At 33.6% G+C, this 25073-nt stretch overlaps 1 protein-coding gene across 2 annotated transcripts; it reads left to right on the forward strand.

The window, feature by feature from the left end:
• Positions 1 to 5876: 5876 nt before the first annotated feature.
• LOC127797609 (DNA (cytosine-5)-methyltransferase CMT3) lies at positions 5877 to 24887 on the forward strand. 2 transcript variants are annotated; one of them, XM_052330649.1, is made up of 21 exons: positions 5877 to 6291; positions 6424 to 6464; positions 6574 to 6673; positions 9622 to 9729; positions 9818 to 9937; positions 10042 to 10144; positions 10275 to 10486; positions 10605 to 10670; positions 10749 to 11003; positions 11852 to 11910; positions 12022 to 12088; positions 12168 to 12497; positions 12585 to 12653; positions 12741 to 12827; positions 12925 to 13012; positions 13637 to 13755; positions 14138 to 14242; positions 14324 to 14367; positions 14454 to 14523; positions 14638 to 14741; positions 24403 to 24887. In XM_052330649.1, the coding sequence occupies exons 1-21, from the start codon at positions 6004 to 6006 to the stop codon at positions 24569 to 24571; spliced, it is 2604 nt and encodes an 867-aa protein (XP_052186609.1). In that variant the 5' UTR covers positions 5877 to 6003; the 3' UTR covers positions 24572 to 24887. The 2 variants fall into 2 exon arrangements, with proteins under 2 accessions (XP_052186609.1, XP_052186610.1); XM_052330650.1 differs by having other exon boundaries at positions 10045 to 10144.
• Positions 24888 to 25073: the final 186 nt, after the last annotated feature.

Consider the following 25073-nt stretch of genomic DNA (forward strand, 5'->3'; position numbering starts at 1 on the left):
ACAAGAAGAGGATTAGTCAAAACAGATGGAAATGGTTGTCGAGGAAAACAAACATTAGGGATTTTTTTTTAAAAACCTAATTGGAAGGGTCATGGCATGCTAGTCTAATTTTAAGTAATTAAAAAACAAATATCATATCTTATAATTTAAAAAAAAAATAAGATGATGCAAGAACACACGCAGAACGGTAATCAGGTAATTTGAATATTCAAAAAATATAAATAAATATTTATATAAAAAATTATTTTGAAATACGAATAATTAAAGTATCACGTGGCCAAATTTGATGACATAATTTAAATAATTTTATTATTGCCACGGAATGGCCGTATGACATTGGGCCTGTTTGTTGCAACTTAAAAACTGTAACTTCTAGCTTCTAATTTTAAAAAAGTTGAAATGTAGTGTTTATTTTAACTTATACAATTTTAACTTATAGCTTCTACTAGCTTTTAGAAGGGGTAGAATGTGACTTTTTCAAAACTGAGGTACCCCAATTTTTACAACTTCTGCTTAAATGATTACATTTTTATGACAATTTTATCCTTATTTTTAACAAAAAATTACCCTCTTGTCTACACAATCATGGGTTTTTCTTTTCCACCGCCATCTCAATTTTCAGATCTCTTCCTCTCTCTCGCCATCTTCCTCTCTCTCTATACTTTAATTAATTTTTTTAGAACATTTGAAACTTATACATATATAGTAATTAATTTTTAAATTATCATTCTATAACTACTAAGGGTATTATGGACAATTATATAAAAATAAGTTATTTTACAGCTTATGGTATCAAACACCACAATTACTTAACTACAATTTCTAAAAAGTTGCAGCAAACACGTTCACAACTTATTCTAAGTTTTATAAGCTATAATCTAATAAGCTATAAGCTATAATTTCTTTAATTAAGCTACAACAAACGGGGCCATTGGCATTGTGAAAATGCGCTGATATTTGTATATTATTATTATTATTATATACAATAATAAATTTATAGTTATAAAATAATATCTATTTTCTAATTTTCATAAGACTTGTGACATAGAAAAAGTCATGGAGACGGGTGTCTTCTTCGTGAATCATTTGACACCTAAGTTAATTCTTAAGAAAATATATGTAAATAATAAAAATATAAAATAAATTAAATTTTGATAATAATTAAATAAATCACTCTCTCGTTATAGAGATTGAGATTGTCATGGGAGGTATATTAAAGTCTTACGAAATTATTCATTATAAATCTTCAGATGAAGATATTAGATGTTAGTTTATGTATTATTAAATTCAATATAAGATTTCAAATGAACCCAAAAAGATATCGAAAGAGACTCTTGATATGATCTCTTTTAAGGTACTTAGGGTACTTTAAGAATAGTTTATGAGAGAGTATCACATAGACTAATAATCTTTCAAATTTTCCTTTTTGAGCTTTCTCCTTAGACTTATATTGCGGTTGGGACTATTTTATATTATACAATAATTATAATAAATTCATAATAAATATTAACAAAATAAATATATATTTATAATAAAAAATTATATATCAACAGGAATTAAAATTTGTGAGTTATTGAGCCAATCTATTTTGATGTATGAGTTTGTGGATCGTTATATATAATATAACGGATCATAATTTATTATTAAGTTGTGTTATTTCTTAAAATGAATTTTCACGTAATAATAGTAAATCATCAAAACAAGAGTTGGTGTCAAATTCATTTCCATCAAAGTATGACAAAACAAATATTCATGAGCTACCTCCCTCGCATTGGCCTGTGTTTTCTGCCGAATATCGACCTCAAAAGTCAAGCAAATTGGTGGTGTTTGTCTTAATTTATTTTGTATTTTTTGGTTGTCAAATGACCATTTAATGGCAGGTACCATGCCTATCTATAGTATGCCCTGCACGGCATCGAGAAGACGTTCAAAAAAACTAAATCGGACATCAAATCAAATGATGAAAAGGGTCAAAGATCAATGGTAGAATTTAAGTCAAAATTAAATATATTTTATTAAATAAATCAATATATTAATTAAAAATATAATTTAAAAGTTAGAAGAAAACTAAAATTCGTCCCATCGTTAGCTTATAGGGTTATGTTTTCTTCCGTTTGACCCAAATGAGATGATTGGATAGATAATTAGAGACGATGACAATCCGCATGGCGAGATGTGACTAGCACCTTTAAGCACTTCGATGAGTAAGTAAGAGTTCAAAGTAACAGAATTTTATGTAAAGTTGAAAGTGAACATCCATTGGTTGATGGTCAGCTAACTTATATATAAAAGATAAAAGGAGATAGCCTCTTACATCTTTATATTTTTTACATTGGTAATTGAGGTTTGCCATGGGCGCGAGTGATCTAGGCATAGCGTTGATGGGATGAAAGATGTTGCTAAGCTCACGTTGATGGGATGAGGGATGTTGTTGAACTGACATTGATGGGATGGGCCTTAAGGATGAGGCCCAGTACTGAGTTATGGGTTTATCGTTGGGCTGGGTCCAATAAAATTTATACGATCCACGACCCTTTAGGTCAAATGTTTGCAAGGACGAGCATTGTAGCTTGGAACATAATTGAGATGGCCATAATGCTTTAGTTTCCCTTTACCTTCGAGCAAACTGGTTGGAATGGCTTGCTAAGGCAAAGCTTGATAGTTTTAAGGAGCGATTCTCAAGATACTGACAAGTAGCGCATGTGGTCTTGAAATTATAGGTGTTTGGCCTTGAAGAAGGGGTGTCGTGAGTAAACAAGGAGTCGTTTTATCACTTATACTCAGGGTGTTAAATGCATGTCAAACAACATGATAGGTGGCACGATATTTGTGGGCGGTAGGGGTGTGTGCGGTGTAGTTTGGCTAGTCTAAATAATTTTCAGCACATCAAACCGTTAGTGCGGTTTTTTAACTAAACCAAACCGCGGTTTGGTTTGGTGCGGTTTGAAATGTTACTTAAAATCATTAAAAATAATATTTAAAAAGGTAAATAAAGACAAAAATGTTGGTAAATAAATATGAGAAAAAAATAAAGATAAAATAGTGTAAAGAATAAATATGAGGGGGCTGCCGATGATTAGATTTTTATAATAATATTTTTTTTATTATTTTATTTGGCGGTTCGGTTTAAAACTAAACCGTCAACTGTCTAAATCGCAAACCACGTGATTTGGACAGAATCCAAACCGTTTTTGACTGCAAAAAAAAAAAAAAAACTGACCAATTCAGTTCAGTCTGACCGATTTTCGTGATGCACCAATTTTTTTGAACACCCTTAGTGGGTGGTTGATGACGTTTGATCTCTACCAATTGGATGCATCGTGTAGTGCTAATTTATTGTAAGGGATGGGTCCATATCTTGACCGTTGAGTGATATCTACATAAATATATTTATAGGACATTTTCTCACTTTTCTATGCTACTTTCTACCTTCATAGCCTATTTTTAGATTTTTATTCTCCTGCGAACTTCTTGCTGCTATTCATCCTCAATCGCTAGTCAACTTTTGGCTCGAAGCCAGTATCGAGCTATGGGCTTACCGTCGAGCTATGCCCAATAGAACTAGTATGGTTCATGTTTGAATAAAGTGATTTCAGTTAAAATGCTTGCATTTTGTATTCGGTATATATTTTTCTAATTAATATATTTTTATGTCAAAATATAAAGAATATTTAGATTTAAATGCAAATACTTTAAAAGATTCATTTAAAATATTTAACAAAAAATTACAAAGCCAAATAACCCCGTTCAAACGCAGCCTTGTCTAGGTTTGGGTCAAATAACCAATCCAAGCACAACCTTGAACTTTGATTTCTTAGTGTTATTTATGTAAAATAGTCATTTTTTTGGGTCAATTTGGTTAAAAATTAAAATATTAAATTTTAAATATACCAAAAATTCGAACGAATTCAAATTTAGTAAAGGATCAAACCATAATTAGCCAGATCTGGTAAAAAAAATCCATTTTTTTTTCAATAGTCACACTTTCCAATTTAAGAATTAAATTGAAAATAGATAGATTAGATTCTTCTTCCATTTGTTATCTATCACCCGTGATTGCTTTCCTATACTCGCATTAATTTCCTAAACACCCCCCCCCCCCCCCCAATCAATGCATGGATGGATGTCTATTAAACTCAAATACATGCTCAGTGTATACAATTATTTTTATTTTTTTTAATAAATACGATGTCTCCATAATAATAAAAAAATATGATATTTATTTTTTAATATACAAAACATCAATATTTGGTATATCAATTATTAAAAAATTTATTATTTAAAATATTTACTATGATAAAATATTAACACGTGTATAAACATCATTGTTTTTGTAAGTGACACATCACGTAGGTAGTTAATTGATAATAATTGAATAAATTGAATGATTTATCATGTTATCCTAACAATTTAAAAAATGGTGTTTGATTACTAATGTAAAAAAATATAAAGATTTCGTTAAATTATTAAAAATTGTTGGTTTAAGTATTTATCTTAAATCATATAAGAAGATATAAACAACAGAATGAATTCAAACGGGGAGACAATATGAAAAATAGTTATGCCATATTTTGTGATTCCTAATAGAATAAGGTATTGTTTTTTGAGATTTGTGATTCATATATTTAGATGTTTTGGGTTTAGGTTTTCTTAAGCAATGGGTAATTTTATATTTTCTCAATAAAGGTAAATTTTAATATAATGTGTTATGTTGACATGATTTTTTTTATGACAAAGCACATATTCTATTTGTATATGTTATATGTGACATAAATAACAACCTTGTTTATTTTGAATAAAGGTAAGGATTTAAAAATAACAATTTTTAAATTCTTAAGGTATAGGTCGAGTGGTCGAATGAGTAATATTCCGATATCAATCTGGTGGGTTACGATTCGATTATCGCCTTGTGTAAGGGTCAGATGCCCAACTTGCAACTTATCTTCCTTGGTGTAATTGATAGTACAAGCACCAGATGCTGTACAAGAGTGATTATTTAAAAAATAACAATTTTTAATAGTTAATATATGAAATATTAACGTTTTTATATATTAGGAATTAAACATAATATTTTTTAATTATTGAGTAAGCATAATAAATCAGTCATTTTATTCAAATATTGTCAAATGGTTATTCACGTGATGCATCACCTGCGAAAATGAGTATATTCATATATGTACTAATGTTCTATTACGATAAGAATTTAAAATAATTATTTTTAATAATTGAGATACTGAATTATGGCATTTTATACATCATGAATTAAATGTTATATTTGTTAATAGTTAAGAAAACGACGTATGTATTAAGTTAATTATTATTATTTTTTTGTTCACAAGATTGCTTGAATTGCCAATTTGAGGAAAGCAACAAAACAATGGAATAGACGAAATAAATACTATGTCTCAAATAAGATTAGTTTTGAAAAATATATTGTGGAAAGATAAATTGGGAAAAATATATTTTCTAAAAATACAATTCATTTCCATACAATAATAATAATAGAATCAGGCGAAAACAGATATTTAGAAATTTGGATAGTTTTTAATTAAAAAGCAGTAAAAACAAAAAATTGCAAGCATCCCCATTAGCTTATGAACAAGGATGGTCTAAATTGTAATTGAATATTTAATAATAATAATAATTCAAACAACCAACAAAAAGGATGATTAAATAAAGAGTATGAATTGAGAGCAGTTAAATAAAGAGGATGATTAAATTGTAGTTTAATTAATTGAGGGGAATGCAGTAGCAGTGTTGGTTCATTTGTTTGGACTTTGGAAGGAGAGCAATGTCTCGGGGATGCCGACGTTCCCAATTGCCGGGGGACTGAAGCCCAAAATTTAAAAACTGTTACAGAAGCCCCGAAATTTTAGTTTCCCGCCCAAACGGCTCCCCCCTTCAAAATCCTAATATCCGCTCTTCTCAAAACCCTCTTCTCCTCTGTGCGCCGCAGCCGCGTCTTGTCCGCCCGATCTCTCTCTTTCTCTCTCTCTCTGCGTAATGGCGAGCAAGCGCAAGGCATCCTCCAGCTCTTCTTCCAAAGCAGCGTCCGCTTCGTCGAAGAAGTCGAAGAGAACACTGCCGAATCAGAACGGGGACGTGCCGAGTGAAGAAATCCAAGTTGCTTTGCCCGTAGAAAGCTGCGATGGCTCTTCGAAATCGCCTCCTTCCAGGAAAAAGACCCAGAAACAAGTCGCGCAAGAAGGAGGCGATGACTGTCGGTTCCTCGGTGAACCAGTTCCCGATGACGAAGCTTTCCGTTGCTGGCCTCATCGTTACCAGGGGAAGGTTAACTTAATTTATCGCCGCGCCCCCCTCCTTAACTGATCATCTGTATTTGCGTGTGTTATTTCTCAATTTTATGGACGTATCTATCATCTGTTTCAAGCGTTGTAATTTAATAAGTCTGTTTCGATACAGAGCAAGCGGAAGGCCGTGGGTGGATCCAAGAGCACAAAAGCGTGAGTTTCTTTTTCCTCCCTTTCTTTTTATTTTTAGATTCGTTCCTTTTGTTTTCCTCTATAACGGAGTTTTGGTTGTTTTGTTTATAAATGATTCTGCTATCTACAGCAATGATGACTCGGAGGAGATCATTCAAGCTAGACGCCATTATACCAAGGCCCAGGTCGATGGCCTCATTTTCAACATTGGGGATGATGCACACGTCAAAGTAATGTTTTTCTTTCTGCAATTCACTTTTATTTCTTAGGAAAATTTTCTGAGTATTATTAATTTGGTAAGACTCTCAGATGCTGTTTACTTGTAGAAAATGATTTTTGATTTCAAAATTTTAATAAAATCTGTAGTTTTATTTTTATAAAAATGCACTTAAATGTTAGAATTGTAGAAAATTGATTGTCAATTTAGAAAATTGGAACATATATTTAATAAAGAGATGTTTTAATTTATTTTGTATAAATTAAAAGATTAAGTATAATTTGTGGAAATATTTTGAAGAACCATGTTTTCTAAATCTTCAAATTAATAAGAAAAAATAGAAAACTCATTTAAAGTGTTTTCAAGTTTAGTTCAATATTGGAACCCTGTTTTTTCAAATTTTTATTCTATTTTTAGAGACCTTTTGTATTTGAAGAATTTTTTTAATTTCTTTTTTTTTGTGGACTAAAGTTTTAGAAAATTAGAGTTATTTTCTGCAACAAACAATCTCTTATGTTGTTTTGAGAAGGTAGATACATTGGGTTTTTGTAGTGTTATTAAAGGCGCGTCTAGGTTTGTCTCATTGAGGTTTGGAATGCTCCTAGGTAGGCGTATTTTAGCCATGCATGCCTAGGTGCACCAGACCTTGAGGCGCAACCATGGGTTTAGGCGTGCTTGGCTTTTTTTCTTAATTGTTTTTAAAATTTATATTTATTGTTTATTACTTTATTTATTTATTTTTACTATTTAGGATGTGTTTGATAGCATGGAAAATATATAAAAAATGACACATCCAAGGAATTGAATTTCATCTTTGGTGTTTGACACATTACATTTTCTATGAAATTGAATTCCATTGTACAACCATTAAAGCATGTTTTTGTCTCTTTTTCGTTGAAAATTTCATTTAAGAGGAAGATGGTTTTTATTTTTCATGCAAGTTGGAAAATGCTTTCATTTCCAACTAAATATTATCAAACACACCTTTAGGGTTTATATTTATTGTTGCAACTTTTTTAAAAATTAACTATATCTAATAGAATCTTAATGGGAAAAGGAAACATCTCAATGATTTAGTATTTCTTAAGTATAATAGGGTTTTGAGACATCACTTCTATTTATGTAAATCAATTGATCTCATTTCCTTAGATGAATTTGATGAAAGTAAAGAGTGGCTACTTGGGGCAATTGACAAACTTGGTGACTTTGATGATGAACTTGTACACGAGGATGGTGATTTGATATGAGCTTATGTTTCTAGAGCTTTTGGTGTTGAAGAACCTTACAATGCAATTAGATAAAAACAACAACAATTGCTTCAACTCCGAATTTGATAATGAGTAAAGGGGCCATTATTTCAAATGCTCCAATTGAACTTGATGAAAATGAAGAGGAAGATGATGTGGAAGAAGAGGATATTGGAGATGATGCTAATGATAAAAATATGAAAATGTTTGATATTGATGATGGGGTGATTTTTAGATTATTTAAAATGTATAATTAGTTAATCTTAATTAGAATTCAAAACTTGTACATTGTTTAAGATTTAATTTAAATTGACTTAAAAATTTTTAAATTGCATCTTTTAACATTTCTTATTGTTCATTTCCTTATATACATATATATGCTAATAATAGATTTTAAAATTTATTACAAAGTTATTAATTTTTGTGATGCTTATATGCGAATCACTGAAATATGATAAGATGTATTTTGTTGAAATTTGCAGGTATATAATTTGTTTTAATATTTTTTTAGTTAACTTATGTTGAATTTTTTAAATTTTTTGATAACATGCTTGTGAATATATTATCAGTAGTTAGGATTTATTTTATACTTTATTCTTCAATTAGGACGTATATATATGTATATATATATTTTCAGTTAGCATCTGCTCAATATCCACTAGGCATGCGCCGCGCCATTCATCTTGTGCCTTCGGCTCCAACATCTTTTGCGCCTTAGTGCATCTTAGGCCTTTAATAACATTGGGGCTACGTGGGTGTGCTTTTAGGTTTGCCTACATAGCAATTTGATTTGAATACTTGATTGCCTGTTGTTTTTGAATAAAATCATTTTTATTGAATTTCTTTAATGGCATTATGGTTTCTTGTTTCATTAAACTTGTGATTTATATACTTGGATACCATCAAACGAAACAAGATGAAACTGAGTGAGGCATTGAATGAAATACCCGTAAGAACTGATTTCACAATTTCAAGAACTTTACGTTCACCTTTAATTGCATTAGCTACCACTTTAGTGGTATTTTGTATGTTATTATTCATGTGAACTAGTGACCTATCTTGGCATGGTGTTGAATATGGCATGCCAAAATATTATTGATCACACGTGAAATGGAAATCAAGCCAGCGAGAGATTATTGATAGGTTTGGAGTACTACTTTTTATACTGTCTTAGTACAAAATAATTCATCGAAGGGTAGACGCTACTATGATTGGCAATGCTTACGAAAAAAGATTATGTACTGAGGGCCCGAGTAGGCAGGCACGTTGATCAAACAAACAGTTCATGTCCAGGCAATTGGATATTAAACTGCAACAAATATTTGTATTGTTTAAAGAGGCGTATTAATCATATTTTAGGAAAACACTTACCTGAGTTACAGAGGGAAATAATACATGGACTCGCAAGTTTTGTGTTTGTAATCAATGTGTGTGCTGTGCTACATATGATTAGAGAAACCGATATTCTAAAGGTCAATCGTATAGTTCAAAGCTGTTAGGAACTCACAAGGTAGTAAGGTACACGAGACTGAACATGGATTTCTTAGTTATTTCAATTTTACGTGTTTTACTTGACTTTCTCTCCATAACTGGGAACCAGTCTTTTTTGAGAAAGCATCAATCACATTTTTTTTTGTGGGCAATGCATGCCAACATTTGAACTTCGATCTCTAGGATGTGGCTTATGTGTGTTCAATTGGTTTCTTCTATTTAGGCCGAAGAAGAAAGTGAGGACTACATTTGTAGGATTGTAGAGATGTTTGAGGCAATTGATGGTTCACCTTATTTCATGGCTCAGTGGTACTACAGAGCTAAGGACACTGTAAGAATATCAAAATTGCCCCATTATTATTGTTTTCCACTTTTTGATGTAATAATAGACTAATGCTGGGCAGTGTATTTCTTTTTAGGTGATTAAAAGCAGCTCTAGTCTTGTTGAAAATAAGCGTGTATTTTTTTCTGAGATGAAGGATGATAATCCACTAAATTGCCTAGTTGAAAAGCTAAGAATTGTTCGGTTGCCCTTAAACGTAAGCCTCATACACTGCTCGTTTAAGTTTCATTTTTTTCGGAGAATTTAATGGCTTTTTTTGTTTATTTGCACAAGTATGGTAATATTTGAGGATTCTTGTAGCAGGTGAATTCATCTAAAAAGGAGGAAGCAAAATCAAATTGTGATTATTTTTGTGATATGGTGTATCTATTGCCATATTCCTCATTCACGAACTTGCCACCCGGTAATTTCTTATCCTAAGGATGAAGTGCGACGCTTGTCATTTCTATCCAATTTTAAAAAAAAAAATGAATTGACAGAGGAAAAAGGACATACTTCTTTCAATCTATTTCTTAGAGAAATTTCTGTTGCAGAAAACATAGGTGCAGGAAGCGAATCAGATTCCACCATCTCATGCGAGGAAGAAGAGATGGGAACAGTTAGTGGCGTGAAATTTGATAATGAAGTTTCACAAGGCAAGCACACAAATTCAGAGATGACTCTTTTAGACCTTTATTCTGGTTGTGGTGCAATGTCAACCGGACTTTGCCTTGGAGCCAATTCTTGTGGAGTTAATCTTGTTACTGTAAGTCTAATTATTATTGTTTTGATTTTTAAATTTTGCAAATCGCAAGTATTAGTTGTTTTTAATTTTTTAATTTTGTTGTTTTTTATATTGTCACCTTTGTTGAATAACAATGTAGAGATGGGCAGTTGACATCAATCAATATGCATGTGAAAGCTTGAAACACAATCATCCTGAGACTGAGGTATATTATGTTGCTAAATATTATTTTTGGTTGATGGTCAGCATAAGTAATTATTGTTTGATAAATATTGCTCTACAGGTGAGAAATGAATCCGCGGAAGATTTTTTATCTTTGTTGATCGAGTGGAAGAAGCTTTGTGCATCCTTCTCCTTGATAGGAGGGAATGATGCACGCGATATAGATCCTTCAAGTGTCGATGATGAAAGCGAAGATGATGCTTGTGATGGTGATAGCGGTGATGATGATGATGGTGAGGTATTTGAAGTTGCACAGATTCTGGCCATTTGTTATGGTGACCCAAAAGAGACTGGGAAGCGTGGATTACATCTTAAGGTGCTTAACTTCTAATTTTTAGCTTTAGAGTTTTAAAGTATTCAAGGCAAAACCACACAGTATTTCAACACTGGGGACTCTGTTATTGTGGAAAGCAATCTCAGTTTTTTGTAAAAGTATTACATGGAAAATGAAAAATTAGAAAGTTTGTTCAAATATAAAAATTTTATAAATGTAAAATGGAGATCTGGAAAATGTAGTTTTCCAAAACCTAGTTGAACTTTGAAAGCTCCTAAACCTAGTTTTTCAAGTTTGTCTTACTAATTCAAAGATTTGAAAATGCTACTTTTTCCACAAAATATTTGACAATCATCTTCATCTCCTTTTCTAACACAAGTCATATGACAGAAAATCCGCCCCGCCCCCCCCCCCCGTCCCCGTCCCCTCCCTCTCTCTCTCTAAACTTTCCATTTTTTTAGATTGGAAATCAGTTTTCTTTACTTTTAACATTTCAATGTATTTTTCAAGTTTTGTATGGAAAATTAAACTAGAAAATATTTATGTTTTTAATAACAAAAGTTTTTGTGCTTGTATTCAATATGAAAGGCTCCTGAGTTGTGCCTAACGGATTTAATTCATCTGTTTCTGGAAGGTTTTCTCCTTATAGAAGTTTCTTAAGATGTTAATGTGTGGATGAAAATTTGTCCATTTTTACCAATATGTTTTTTCCTGTTTCGTATTGGACAAAAATCTTAATGTGTAATGGGATATTCTTAATGCTCCATGACTTAACATTGAAGTTTATGCATGTCAGTTTTACTTTTTGGATTGGACAATTGTACGTTCATGTCATTTCTCTAGCGCTTATTTTATTTTATTATTATTTCTTTTGGTCCTTCCGTATTTAGATTCGCTGGAAGGGTTATGGGCCCGAAGAGGACACATGGGAGCCTATGGATGGTTTAGGGTATGCAAACTTAGAGCAAGAGAGAACGTTATTGTTTATTTTTTATTTTAATGTTATTTTTTCAGTTGCTATTTGTTGTAGTCAATGATATTATGGTTCACATTTTGTCAGTGATTGCCAAGAGCGGTTAAAGGAATTTGTTATACATGGGTATAATTCAAAAATTCTACCTCTACCCGTAAGTAACTTTTTCCTATCTCTTCCTAATTTCTTCAATTTCTTATCGTTGGTTTTTACAATGTCTTGTTTGAATATAGGGTGATGTTGATGTGATCTGTGGGGGCCCTCCTTGTCAAGGCATAAGTGGATTCAATCGATTTAGAAACAAGGAGAATCCTTTGGAAGACCCCAAAAATAAACAACTTGCTGTTTTCATGGACATTGTAGACTATTTAAAGCCAAAATTCGTGTTGATGGAAAATGTTGTTGACCTTGTAAGGTTTGCTAGTGGATTTCTTGGAAGATATGCTTTAGCGCGTCTTATTGGGATGAATTATCAAGCTCGGTTGGGTCTGATGGCTGCTGGAGCTTATGGGCTACCACAATTTAGAATGCGCGTTTTCTTGTGGGGTGCTCGTCCTACAGAGGTTTTTAAATTCAAATGTTCTTTGTGTTTGTTTGTTTGCCAAAATTTTGTTCTCTAGCACTAACTGAATATTTGTTTCAACATGTAGAAGTTGCCTCAGTATCCGTTGCCCACACACAATCTAGTTGTGAGGGGTGTAATCCCTACGGAATTTGAGGTATTTTCTGTTGCATTTGGTTATTTCTCATTATTGCTTAGTAGTTCCTGCTGCAACTCGCGACAAATCTTCTTCTGTCAAATGCAGTCACACACTGTAGCTTTTGAGGAAGGCCATGAAGTTGAGCTAGAAAAGGAGCTTTTCCTTGAAGATGCAATTTCTGATCTCCCGCCTGTACAAAAACTATCTAGCTACTTTGTTTTCTTTATATGGTTATCGCTTTTGTTTATGTTCTACCATTGATTTTTATTTTCAATTTGCTTTTGTTAAGGTTGAGAATAATGAGAGACGGGATGAGATGCCATACGGAGGAGAGCCGAAGACAGATTTTCAAAAGTTCATTAGATTAAGGAAGGAAGGTAGATCATTGTGTTTTTGTTCAATCTAGTGGAACTGTCAAGATAATGATGTTATTTTTTTGTTGGATAGTTTCAAAATTATTAAAATTTCAAAATCTTATTTCAAATTACGTTAATTTTTTGGTAGCCCCAAAATGGGGATCTGGTCATTTCGTAATTATTTTCTGGTAGCTATGTTGATTTTTATTCTCAATAGTTGTAGTGAGTAATGCTGTATGAATGACATGCAAGCGTTTTTCTAGTATTAAAAATATGAATATGTACACAGCGAGTCAAACAGCATTGCGAACAGATAAGTGCCCACAAACTATATGTATCAGGTAAGTAGATAGAAATCTTTATGAGTGCACGTCCTTATAGAGGATTGAACCTCAATCCTTGAATAGATTGCTGAAACCTCTTAGCACTAGACCATTTCCTGTTATCGACAAATGTAAAGCATATCTTAGATTAAAATTATATTTATGTTTTTTTGTCATTTACCTTTCTCCCAGGAGGGCCTGAAAATTTTCATACAAATGCATGCAGCTCGTCTTGCTTACTTTATATAGGTTAAGCAAATCTAAAATTTGTCGTTCCTTTACCTTCTTCTTGTGTTCATTTTTTGAGGGGTGTCTTATGCAGAATTGTTAAGTGGCCCATCACTAGGTTCAACCGCACCAGATCACGTTCTCTTTGATCATCGTCCTCTTGAGTTGAATGATGATGATTACCAACGTGTTTGTCAAATTCCAAAGAGAAAGGTTTGTCTACATCTCATTCTGCCTACTAACACATAACATGTTGATAGAAACATTTAAAATTTCAACCACCTAAGGTGGCGTTGTAGCATTTAAGATGGTTGGATACATTATTTTGCAAGTTTGAGGTTATGGGATCGAGTTAAGCCTCAATATTTGCTTGGATAGTCCAAAGGTAAATGTTTCCCAGGTCTTAGCGACTGATGATATTTTCCAAGATGGGTTTAACAAGGTGTTAAAGATGGTTAAGGTGTACGCAGTGTCATCTTACTATTCAAAGAGATTTGTTAAAATTGGCCTTTGTCCTTCCATATACCTTTTGCTTTGGGAAAAAGCTTTTGAGATTTTATGCTTTTATGCTAATGCATTGTCTTTTATGTCTTAGGGTGCGTGCTTTAGGGACTTAAGAGGCGTAAGGGTTCGTGATGATAACAGAGTTGAATGGGACCCAGATGTGGAAAGGGTTTATTTGGCTTCAGGGAAGCCTTTGGTGAGGATGTTGTGCTGTTGGCTGACATTATATTTTCTGTTTGTTGCAGTATTGATCTGATTGAATTGCTTTCCTAAACAGGTTCCTGATTATGCAATGACTTTTATTGGAGGGTCTTCATCTAAGTATGTGCTATACGTTTGCTATGTTCATGCATTATAATCTAAAGTTGTCTTGTGTTTTGGAATGCTGAGTGTATGAATTCTTGTAGGCCATTTAGCCGTTTATGGTGGGATGTGACTGTGCCAACGGTTGTTACCAGAGCAGAGCCACACAATCAGGTGGCTTTCTCCTTCAACATGAATTTTTATATTTTTATTTTTTTTCTTTGTTTAAAGCATATGAAAATGAAAATATGCATATAGTTGTATCACTCAACTTGAATATATTCCCAGACCATAATGCATCCTGTACAAGATAGAGTCCTGACAATTCGTGAAAATGCAAGGCTACAAGGTTTTCCAGATTACTATAAACTCTTTGGCCCCATTAAAGAAAGGTACTTCTGAAGACACTAATCGTTTATTTCCATCATGTAACTGTTTTGTTTTTAAATTTCTATTGTGGTGCCATTCCGTCTAAGTGCTGTCTTGAGTATTTCTAGTTGCATCACTTGAGTTATATTGCTAAAGTAGCACGATCGTTGTTCTTCATTTCAAATTTAGTCATCTTTTGGTATCGTTTAATGTGCCATTGGTTGTATCAATAAGGGTTCGTGGACAAATATTTTGTCATAAGAATTTAAGAGCCTAGGTTTAAGTTGTGTTCTCATATTATACATGTTGGTGTCACAATATCAATTATGTAATAGAATATAACCATATTAATTTTTATTTTTTAACTGTTTACTCATGAATTTTGTCCATTTCAAAAGGGGTTGGAATTTTATTTTACTATTCATTTGTCAAAAGATTGTTTTAGGAAGAGCATTTGATGTAAAATTGTCACGTTATTGTTTTGCATGAATTTGCAGTGTTGGTATAATATTTAGAAGTCAATCACCATTACAAATGTTGTAATAACAACTCTAACTTGATTAAAATAAGGTACAATTGATGATGATGCTAAATCTAAGAGCCTAGGTTTATTAGTTTTGGTGAATGGTCCAATTATTATCTTATCTCATTAACTTATTGCTTTGTAGCATTTGTGGCCAATTATAATCCAAAATCATGATAGTGAGAAAATATAACTTGATGAGTATATTTTACTTGAAGGCGAGAATTTTGTCGTGGTACAATCTTATATTAGTAGTACAAGGGAGATCAATATGATATTAATAATGATGAGCAGATTTAGAGGACATTTCATAGATGAAATAATTTCAATAGAAATTTATTAAGCAGGAAGATGCAAATATATATAGCACAACCCTTAAGAAAATTCCTAAATTTTAAGACTAGATTATACTCTTACTATTTAGGTATAGATTACAATAATTCTTGGATTAAGATAAATATATTATTATAAATTAGGAGTACTAGCAATCTTTAAACACACCCAATAAATCAATCAAACACTACTCAACACACTCACAACTTACCGGCCAACAAACCACAACACATCAAATAATAAAGAACATAATTTAAAGGCATAAAACAAAACAACAAAGAAACATCAAACCACATGAGATGTAACATTTTATCTTGGTTCAAGCCAATTGAATTAGCTCTACATCCAATAATTTAATACTCTCAATTGAGCAGCCTTTATTCAGTAGAAATTGATCAGTACGAAACTTAAGTTCTCATTAATCTTATCGCTCAAGTACAATCCCTTATTCACTCAAAGAAAGCCCAAGAACTCATACACAAACCTTACTTTCTCTAGAATAACATGTACTCACAATAGCCACCGAGGGCTTGAAAGAATGTTAGATCTCACTCGACTGCTACTTTGCCCTTTTATTTATAGAAGAGGTGGAACCCCCCTATAATTAATCAAATATGAGATATTATAGTTAGACTATCTAAGATACAATAATTACACTTTGAGAAATAAAATTCTATCTGCCTAAAATAAATCCAGTCGATAAATTTTCAAACCTTGCATTGATCTCCTATTATCTATCTCAAGGCAACCACAACAATGCTCCACCATTTGCCTTGAGATCTTCAACTCGATAGACTGAATATGCCATCTCTTGGAATGATAGAAAAAACTTGATCAAATCAAAAAACAAAACACATTAAAGGAAAACAAACAATGCTGTAACTGATACAATGAAACACCTTTGAATAATTTTCAGCTGCACTTAACTAAATTTGCAACTCTCATTAGAATTATTTTCCTTCTCAAAGGGTTTTCTTAATGGCCAACTTTTCCTAACATCAATATGATTGATATACTCCATGGTGGGAATAAATTCTAAGCCAATGGACAACCTATTTGGCTGTTTTAACTCCTCTTACCTAGACTTTTCTTTAAGGTTCCTGCTGCATACAAAATGCAATATATACAACCTAAATTCATAACTATTCATCTAGGCACACTCCACCATAAATCAAATCCATACATGATGTTATTCCTTAACCCTAAGGGAGCGTTTGGTACGGGAGATGTTTTTAAATTCTTAGGATTCATGATTTTTGGGAATGCTCTTGGAAATCTTTAATTCCTAGGATTTATGTAATTCTATATTTGGTTAGGTTTGAATATTCTTTTTTGAGAATGTTACATTCTTATGTTTGGTTTAAATATAATATTCTTGAGAATTCATATTGTTTTTTCAAAATTACTCTTATTTAATTTTTTATTTAAAAATAATAAATTCCTTCTACTATAAAAAATATTAGTACCCACAACATCTTTAGGAAATAAAAAAAATGTCATTTTTTTACACATTATATATATACATGTATATATATGTTTGTATGAATATCTACTTTAATATATATATATAATATTTTATAATAAATAATATAAATATATGATAATATATATTTTCATATTTAATATATAATATATAAATATATATATAATGTTTATATGGGGTTATAAAAGGATAAGGGATGTTTTTGTCTTTTTATTTGTTAAAAACATTCCCAAGTTCATGAGAAATTTGGATTCCCAACTCCATGTAAATTTTTTTGTGAGAAAGTTGCTTAAAAATCATTCCCGAGAATCTTATTTTCTAGGATTCTTTTTATAAAAAAGTTGTACTAAACATGAGAATACAGATTCCCACTCTAAAATTCATAGGAATCTTAAAATTTCTTCCGTAGCAACTGCCCCCTAAAGGTTCCATCTTTTTACACAACATCACAACATAGTGAACCTCACCCGAATTGGCCTTTCCACTGCTAGACTTTATTCCTAGCTCCCCAAAATTGGCCTTTTAGGCTTTACCATTGTTCTTCCTTTAATGTTTACTTTAAACAAACAAGATTGCTCAAATTTTCTTTTAATTCTTCTCTATCTACCTATCAGTCTACCAAGATATGCTTAAGATTAGGGTAACCTAGGCTGCCTTCAGCTGTCCAAACCCTATTCTAATCTCTATGCCTTAGCATTTCCCATCTTATCCTTCCTCCACACTCTCAAATACTGATCTAAACACTCAGCTACACCTTGAGAGTTCTATTTGGATAAAATACCAATGAAGCGGCCTCCCAATATACTAGGCATACCACTGGAATACTCATAGCTTTCACACGCACTCATTTTTAACCCTTCTAAGGAATTACTATCATACCTAGAGAGACCTTTTAAGCGACTAATCCTTGCTCACCTTTCCCTCTAGCCTCTTATCCCTTGGCTACGCTATAAGATCACTTTTCTCTTAGTTTTTTCATGGATAATTAGCCGTTCGTGATACCTATTTGATCCAAAGTTAAGCCTTTATGAACTGTCATACTTGATGGCCATTTGCCTAGCCTTTCTCCCTAGGCTTTCCCATTTCCAGTATTTCCTTAACTTACAAATAGACACTTACACATCACTCCACCCATTTAACCTAAGGAATTTTCCACCTAAGTCCAAGATTCTCGCTAAATTTACATGGCTCCATGCCATTCATTTGGACAAGAGTGCATCATCTCTTCTTATACAAGAGGTTTCATTTTTCAGCCTATTCCTTAGCACTCAAACTAGAGCCTAAGCATCCTTCAAACCCAACATTCCATACCTCACTAATGCTTTCTTGTGGTTCTATCTATTCCTCATCCTAGGTAACACTCTAAACCTTCTACTCCCTTGTTCATTATCAGCTTGACGATTCTGTTTCCCTTTCCTTGCTTAGTCTGGACTTCGATAAACAATGGTTACCCCATAGAAGATAACACTAGCACACACCATTTCCCCTCACTGTTTGCAAGGACCCTCACTGCAAGAGCCAAAGCTTTAGCTTTCTCCCTTTCACAATCCAGTCCAAGCTTACACAATGAATATGATAAGAAAATTTCAGATTTTCCTATTGTTATACCTTGGATCATAGGCTAGTTTCGGACATTCCCAAAGGATTATATATGTTGTTTTATTTTTTCAGCATCCCAGATTCCATCCCTTGCCCTTAGCATTAGCTAATTTTATGTCATATTGGTAGAGTTTTCCCACATAGGTAAGAACCCTAGCTTTAGAAGTCCTAGGCATACCTATTTCACAGCTCTAAACCACCTAACCTCTGACACCAGAAGCAATTTCCAGCAAACTCATACTCAATTCCAGTAAGCTCATATATGGTTGGGAATTCTTTAGGGACATACCTTCTCCACTAGGTTCATCTCACCTAGTTCCACCATGAGACAGGGCCTAGATAGGCCCCCCTAGATCCTAGAAGCTAACTTCTAAAGGGATTTTGACATATAAAAGGTTTGCTTTGGAGATTTCTACTTTGGTGACCTTAACAAACATGGTTCCTATTCTCTTACACTTGCAAAATTTCCTCTTCCTCATATCCCCAGCCTTAGATACTTTTCTTAGACCTTGTTCATCAAAGTGAGTCAGCCTCAAAGAATGCCCTTGTCTAACTTATCATAGGCTTTCCTTAGTCGTTGCAACTTATCCACATAAAAAATGCAAGCCTACACCACATAACCTCCATTCTTGAGGGTTGCTACCGTCTCTCTAAGAGATCCTTGCAACTCTTAGGATTCCAATTCTCTTGAATAGGAGAAATCCTTTACTATCTAATTCTTCCTAAGGACATTAGGCTTTCTTTTAAATTAGGGACACATTTTTACAGCTTCAAATATTCTGGAATAGTTCCACCATGCATTATATTCTCACATCTCCAATTCCCTTGACCTTAATTGTAGCCTAGACAAACCATTTCCCCCTAAAGGTAAATACCTATTTCTCATGAGAAGTGCATCCTAAATCTAATGCCTATGCTACTTTTCCTGCATACCTAGAAAAACTATAGGACATCCGCACTCTCAAAGCCAAAACTATACATAGTGCTTGAGCATTTGGGGCTGGTTTTATCTTGGAATTCTTTCTTCCTATTTGGGCAGTGTTTCTTCATGGCAAGGAAAGCATTTAACCACTCTCTTGCCAATCTTAGACTTAGACCAAGACCTACCATTAAACCTAGTGTCTCTTCTTCCTGTTCTAGAGTTCATTGCCAAGGCTTCTATGGCAGATTTTTTGGGACTCTAGCTTGTGCTCTAAATCCTTGGAATTCAAAGCTCCTATCACATCATCTAGGGTTAACTTATCTCTACCATGCTTCAAGATATCTACAAAGGTCTTATAAGACTTAGGAAAATAGTGCAATAAGACCAAAGTCTTATCCTCATTTTCATACTTAATATTTATATTCTCAAGATCCAAACACAGTTTATTAAAACTATCCATATGGTCTTGTAACCTTTGACCTTGCTTCATCTTGAAGGAAAAAAATTGTGTTTTCAAGTACAATTGGTTAGAGAGGGTTTTAGTCATGTAAAGTGCATCTAACCTATTTCAAAACTCCTCCACAGTTGTCATCTTTGACACTTCCCGCAAGGCTTTCTATCCTTCTATACCTGATTTCATTTTTTTTTACTTTAGTTAGGGTTTTGGGCATAGGGTTTTTAGCTTTTAGGGCATCCTCCAGTCCAAGATTTCCCAAAAGAGTTCTCATCTTCATCTTTCATAGGCCAAAATAGATTTGTCCATCAAATTTCTCAACATCATACCGTGTGGTAGAGGCTATAGAAGCCATTCATGTGGGTATGTGATGAAATTCTAAGTTCTTGATGGTTTTTGATAAGAAACCTGACTCTGATACCAATTTGTTATAAATTAGGAGTATTAGCAATCTTTAAACACACCCAAGAAATCAATCAAACACCACTCAACACACTCACAACTCACCGTCCAACAAACCACAACACATCAAATAATAAAAAACATAATTTAAAGGCATAAACCTGAACAAAAAGAAACATCAAATCACATGAGATGTAGCCTTTTATCTTGGTTCAAGCCAATTGAATTGGCTCTACATCCAGCAATCTAATACCCTCAATCGATTAGCTTTTATTAAGTAGAAATTGATTAGTATAAAATCCAAGCTCTCATAGAATCCTATCGTTCAAGTACAATCCCTCATTCACTCTAAGAAAGCTCAAGAATCCATATACAAGCCTTATTTTCTCTAGAATAACATGTACTTACAATAGCAATCAAGGGCTTGAAAGAATGTTAGATCTCACTCGACTGTTGCCTTGTCCTCTTATTTATAGAAAAGGCAGAACCCTCATATAACTAAACAAATATGAGATATTATAGTTAGACCCCCAAAGATACAACAATTACACTTTGAGAAATAAAACTCTATCTGCCTAAAATAAATTCAGCCGATAAATCTTAAAAGCTTGCACTGATCTCCTATCATCTATCTCAAGGCAAACACAACATACATAAATGCTAATTTTTTTATCTGTTTTATACTTATCTTTATTAGTTGGACCTTTCTTCAATTTCTATTCTTCTTATCCTCTTGGCCACTATTTAGGCTTTCTTCTTTATCTTTTCCAACACTCCTCTTTAAGCTGGTGAATAGATATTTATCATTCCCAACATGTCACAAATAGCCTCAAAACCTTGCTTATTCATAGCTTTAGTAAAGATATTTGCCTCTTGAAGCTTGGTAGGGATATAGGTTAGACTTATACCTCCTATCTCTATCTCTTACTTGACAAAGTGTCGGTCATCTGTCACGTCTTTCATTCAACCATGTTGTATCGGATTATTCACAATGCTAATTGTTGATTTGCTATCATGATAAATAACTTTTGGTAAGGACACAGAAAGTTGCAAGTCTTCCATCATTCTCTCTACCCAAATGATCTAACAAATTCTTTGTGCAATGGCTCTAAATTCTGCTTCTGCATTGCTTGTCACAATTGATTGTTTCTTACTTCTCCAAGTCACTAAATTCTCTAATAGTTTTGTACAAAACCCTGAAGTTGACTTGCTGTCTTCGATAGAATCAGCCTAATTAGCATCCACATAGCAACTAATTCCTCTTTCTTGATTTGTCTTAAACAAGAGTCATTTCCCAGGTGTAGCATTTAGGTACTTGAGGGTATGTAAGGTTGCTTCTAAATGCCTTTTCTCAGGAGAATGCATGAACTAACTTACTATACAACATATGTCATGTCAGGTCTTGCAAGAGATAAATAGATCAATTTGCCTACCAAATGCTGGTATCTTCCCTTGTCAACTTGATACTCCTGTTTGCTATCTTATTTATTCTCCTGATTAGGTTCTAAGGGGGTATTAACAAGTTTGCATCCGAGCTTACTAATTTCTTTTAGCAGATCAATAATATACTTTATGTGAGATATACAGATCCCTTCCTTGCTTCTTGCAACTTCCATTCTCAAGAAATATTTAAATTCTCCCAAATCTTTTACTTCAAATGCAACCCTTAGTTTTCCTTTTAGACATTCAGTTTCCATTGTATTGTCACATGTGATAATGATGTCATCCACATAAATAATAAGAATTGTTTTCTTTTCATCCACTAATTTTTTTGTAAAAAGAGTATGGTTTGTCTTCCCTTGTTTGTATCCCAATTGAAGAATAGTGTCTCTAAATTGTTTAAACCAGGCTCTCGAAGATTGCTTCATGCCTTATAGGGACTTGTTTAACTTGTATACCTTCCCCTTTATATTTTCTGTATCAAATTGTGGAGGGATCCTCATGTACATTTCATCTTCTAGCTTTCCATTCAAGAATGCATTCTTGATGTCCAATTGATGTAACTTCCAATCTAAGTTAATTGCCACAAAAAACAACACTTGAATAGAATTAAGTTTGGCAACCAAGGCAAAAGTCTCCTCATAATCAAGCTCTTGGGTTTGGGTAAACCCTTGGGCTACTAACCTTGCCTTATACCTGTCAATGCTTCCATTAGATTGGTATTTGACTGTAAACACGCACTTACTGCCAACCATTTTCTTTCTAGTTGGTAACTTGACAATATCCCAAGTGCCATTAGCTTCTAAGGCTTGCATCTCATTCATCACTGCTTCCTTCCATTTTTCATTTTGCAAAGCATGATGTATATCCTTAGGAATTTCCAGCTCATCAATGTTGGCTGTAAAGGCCTTGAATTGTGGAGACAACTTAGAATATCCAATATGATTTGCAATAGGATGCTTTATACACAATTTCATCCCTTTCCTTAGAGCTATGGGAATATCAAGATCATCAAACTTGTTGGAAGTAGCCTTTGTCATGCTATTATTGCCAGCCTCAATTTCTGTACCAATCTCTGGGTCAGATGTTGGGTTTGGCTAAGGGTCACGAGGTTTTCTAGAATATATTAAGAATGGTTTATCCAAAGCCATGTCTTATTCAATCCGATCTTCTAGGTCTCCCATTGAAAGGTTGAGTAGGAATAAAAGCTTCAAGAGCTGATTCACTGTTAGTAGAGGGTTCAAGATCTTGGAACATAAGGAGAGGCAAAGTCAAGTCCCATTGTTCTTCCAATTTGCTGGTTTGCCATGAATCTTCTAGCAAGTTTCCTTTGTGTGAAATGGTTTATTGCAGAAATCACACCAATGTTTGTCCTTGTGTAGCTCCCTTTTAAATGGATGAGATGTCGGTATTTGAGGAGACCAAAGCTGATGACTCTAAGGTTGTATCAGAATTGGTCACCCCTGCAGGATTAAGCATGACTCTTTTCCTGCTTTCTTCCCTTCTTACTTCGGCAAAGACTTCCCTTATTGAATGGGAAGGGCTTGGTGCCAAGTAGCCTCCCCCTCACTTCGTCTAGATCAGGATTTAGGCTTTGCAAGAAATCGAACACACTACCATTTAATTTCATGGAACAAATCCATCTCTTGCCACAATTTAGTTAAGGCATTATAATATGTTGTGATTGAACTGTTACCTTGCCTAGTAGTCTGGATAGTAGAGCGAATCTAAAAGTTTTGGGCAGTAGTCTCCATATTGGAGTATATCTCTTGGTTCTCGCACTGCTTCCCTTATCTCCTAAGTTGTCTTGTAAAAGAAATAGGTTTTCTCAATCTTTGGCTCCATAGAGTTGACTAACCATGTCATTACAATCGACTTTTCAGCCTCTTGGATACCATAATTGGTTGAATCGGTGCTTGGCTTAGAAATCGTCTCATCGAGATAGCCAACCAGAGAGAGAGAGACAAGAAGACAGTGGAAATCTTGGTACGGATCTATGACTCTGATACCATGATGAGCAGATTTAGAGGAAGTTTCATAGATGAAATAACTTCCACGAAAATTCATTAAGCCAGAAGATGCAAATACATGCAACACAACTTCTAAGAAAACTCCTAAACTTTAGGCTGAACTTTAGGACTAGATTATACTCCTATTTAGGTATACATTACAACAATTCTTAGATTAAGATAAACACATGAGTGCTAATTTTCTTATCTGATTTATACTAATCTTTATCCGCCAGACCTTTCTGTCTTCAATTTCTCTTATTCCTATCCTTTTGGTCACGATTTAGACTTTCTTCTTTATCTTTCCCAACAAATAATGTAGTTGGTGCCAGATTCTAAACAATGGGAGTTAATTACGATTCTCAATGCTATGTTCATAATATTATGGTGGGTTCTCGATAATTGTAATTTGGACCAAAACTCAAGTGAAACTTAAATTTATGAATCTTCTACTTCCGAATTGGGTTATCAGACAGAAAGAAAACAATTTGATTGTGGTTATTGTGTGGTCCACTCCAGGTACATTCAAGTTGGGAATGCGGTTGCAGTTCCAGTTGCTCGAGCATTGGGGTATGCTTTAGGGTTGGCTTTTCATGGTTCATGCACTGAAGAAGCATTGATTACTCTGCCCAAGAAATTTCCCAGCATTGTGGAACCCAATTCTCCTGCAGTGGAAGATCATGCCTAGTTGAACTTGAGCATTGGGCTATGTTTGGGTAGTTTGTTTATGAATTGTTGCTCCCAGAATGGGAATTGTAAGCATTAACTGTAATCTCATGTATGATACATTGCTAGTAATCATTTTTATTTTCATTAGGCCTTAGGCTGATTTGCGCATAATTGCTATTGTATTTGTAGTGATAATCCTGTCCTGTCCTGTCCCGTCCTGTCCGGCAATGGTTTTGGGCCAAGTGATGTACTGAGAAAAACTCATTATTAGAGATGAATTGTACTGTACCCTTGAACATGCTCTCAATTCTAAAGTTGCTCAATTTACTTCTCAAGACCTCTTATTTTGTTTTCTTCTTTGGATGCCCAAGGCCTCGTACTTGGTGTAGGACAACAGGAACAGCTTTTTGTTATGGGAAATTGCTGAGATGTGAAAGATGTATCCCCTCCGAAAGTGAGCACACAAGTTTGGGACCGAAAGAAGGTGAGTATCTGAGTCCCAAGTTGCTCAAAAGCGAGAC

The sequence above is a fragment of the Diospyros lotus genome, chromosome 3 (assembly GCF_014633365.1).
Source record: "Diospyros lotus cultivar Yz01 chromosome 3, ASM1463336v1, whole genome shotgun sequence".
NCBI classification, from domain to species: Eukaryota; Viridiplantae; Streptophyta; class Magnoliopsida; order Ericales; family Ebenaceae; genus Diospyros; species Diospyros lotus.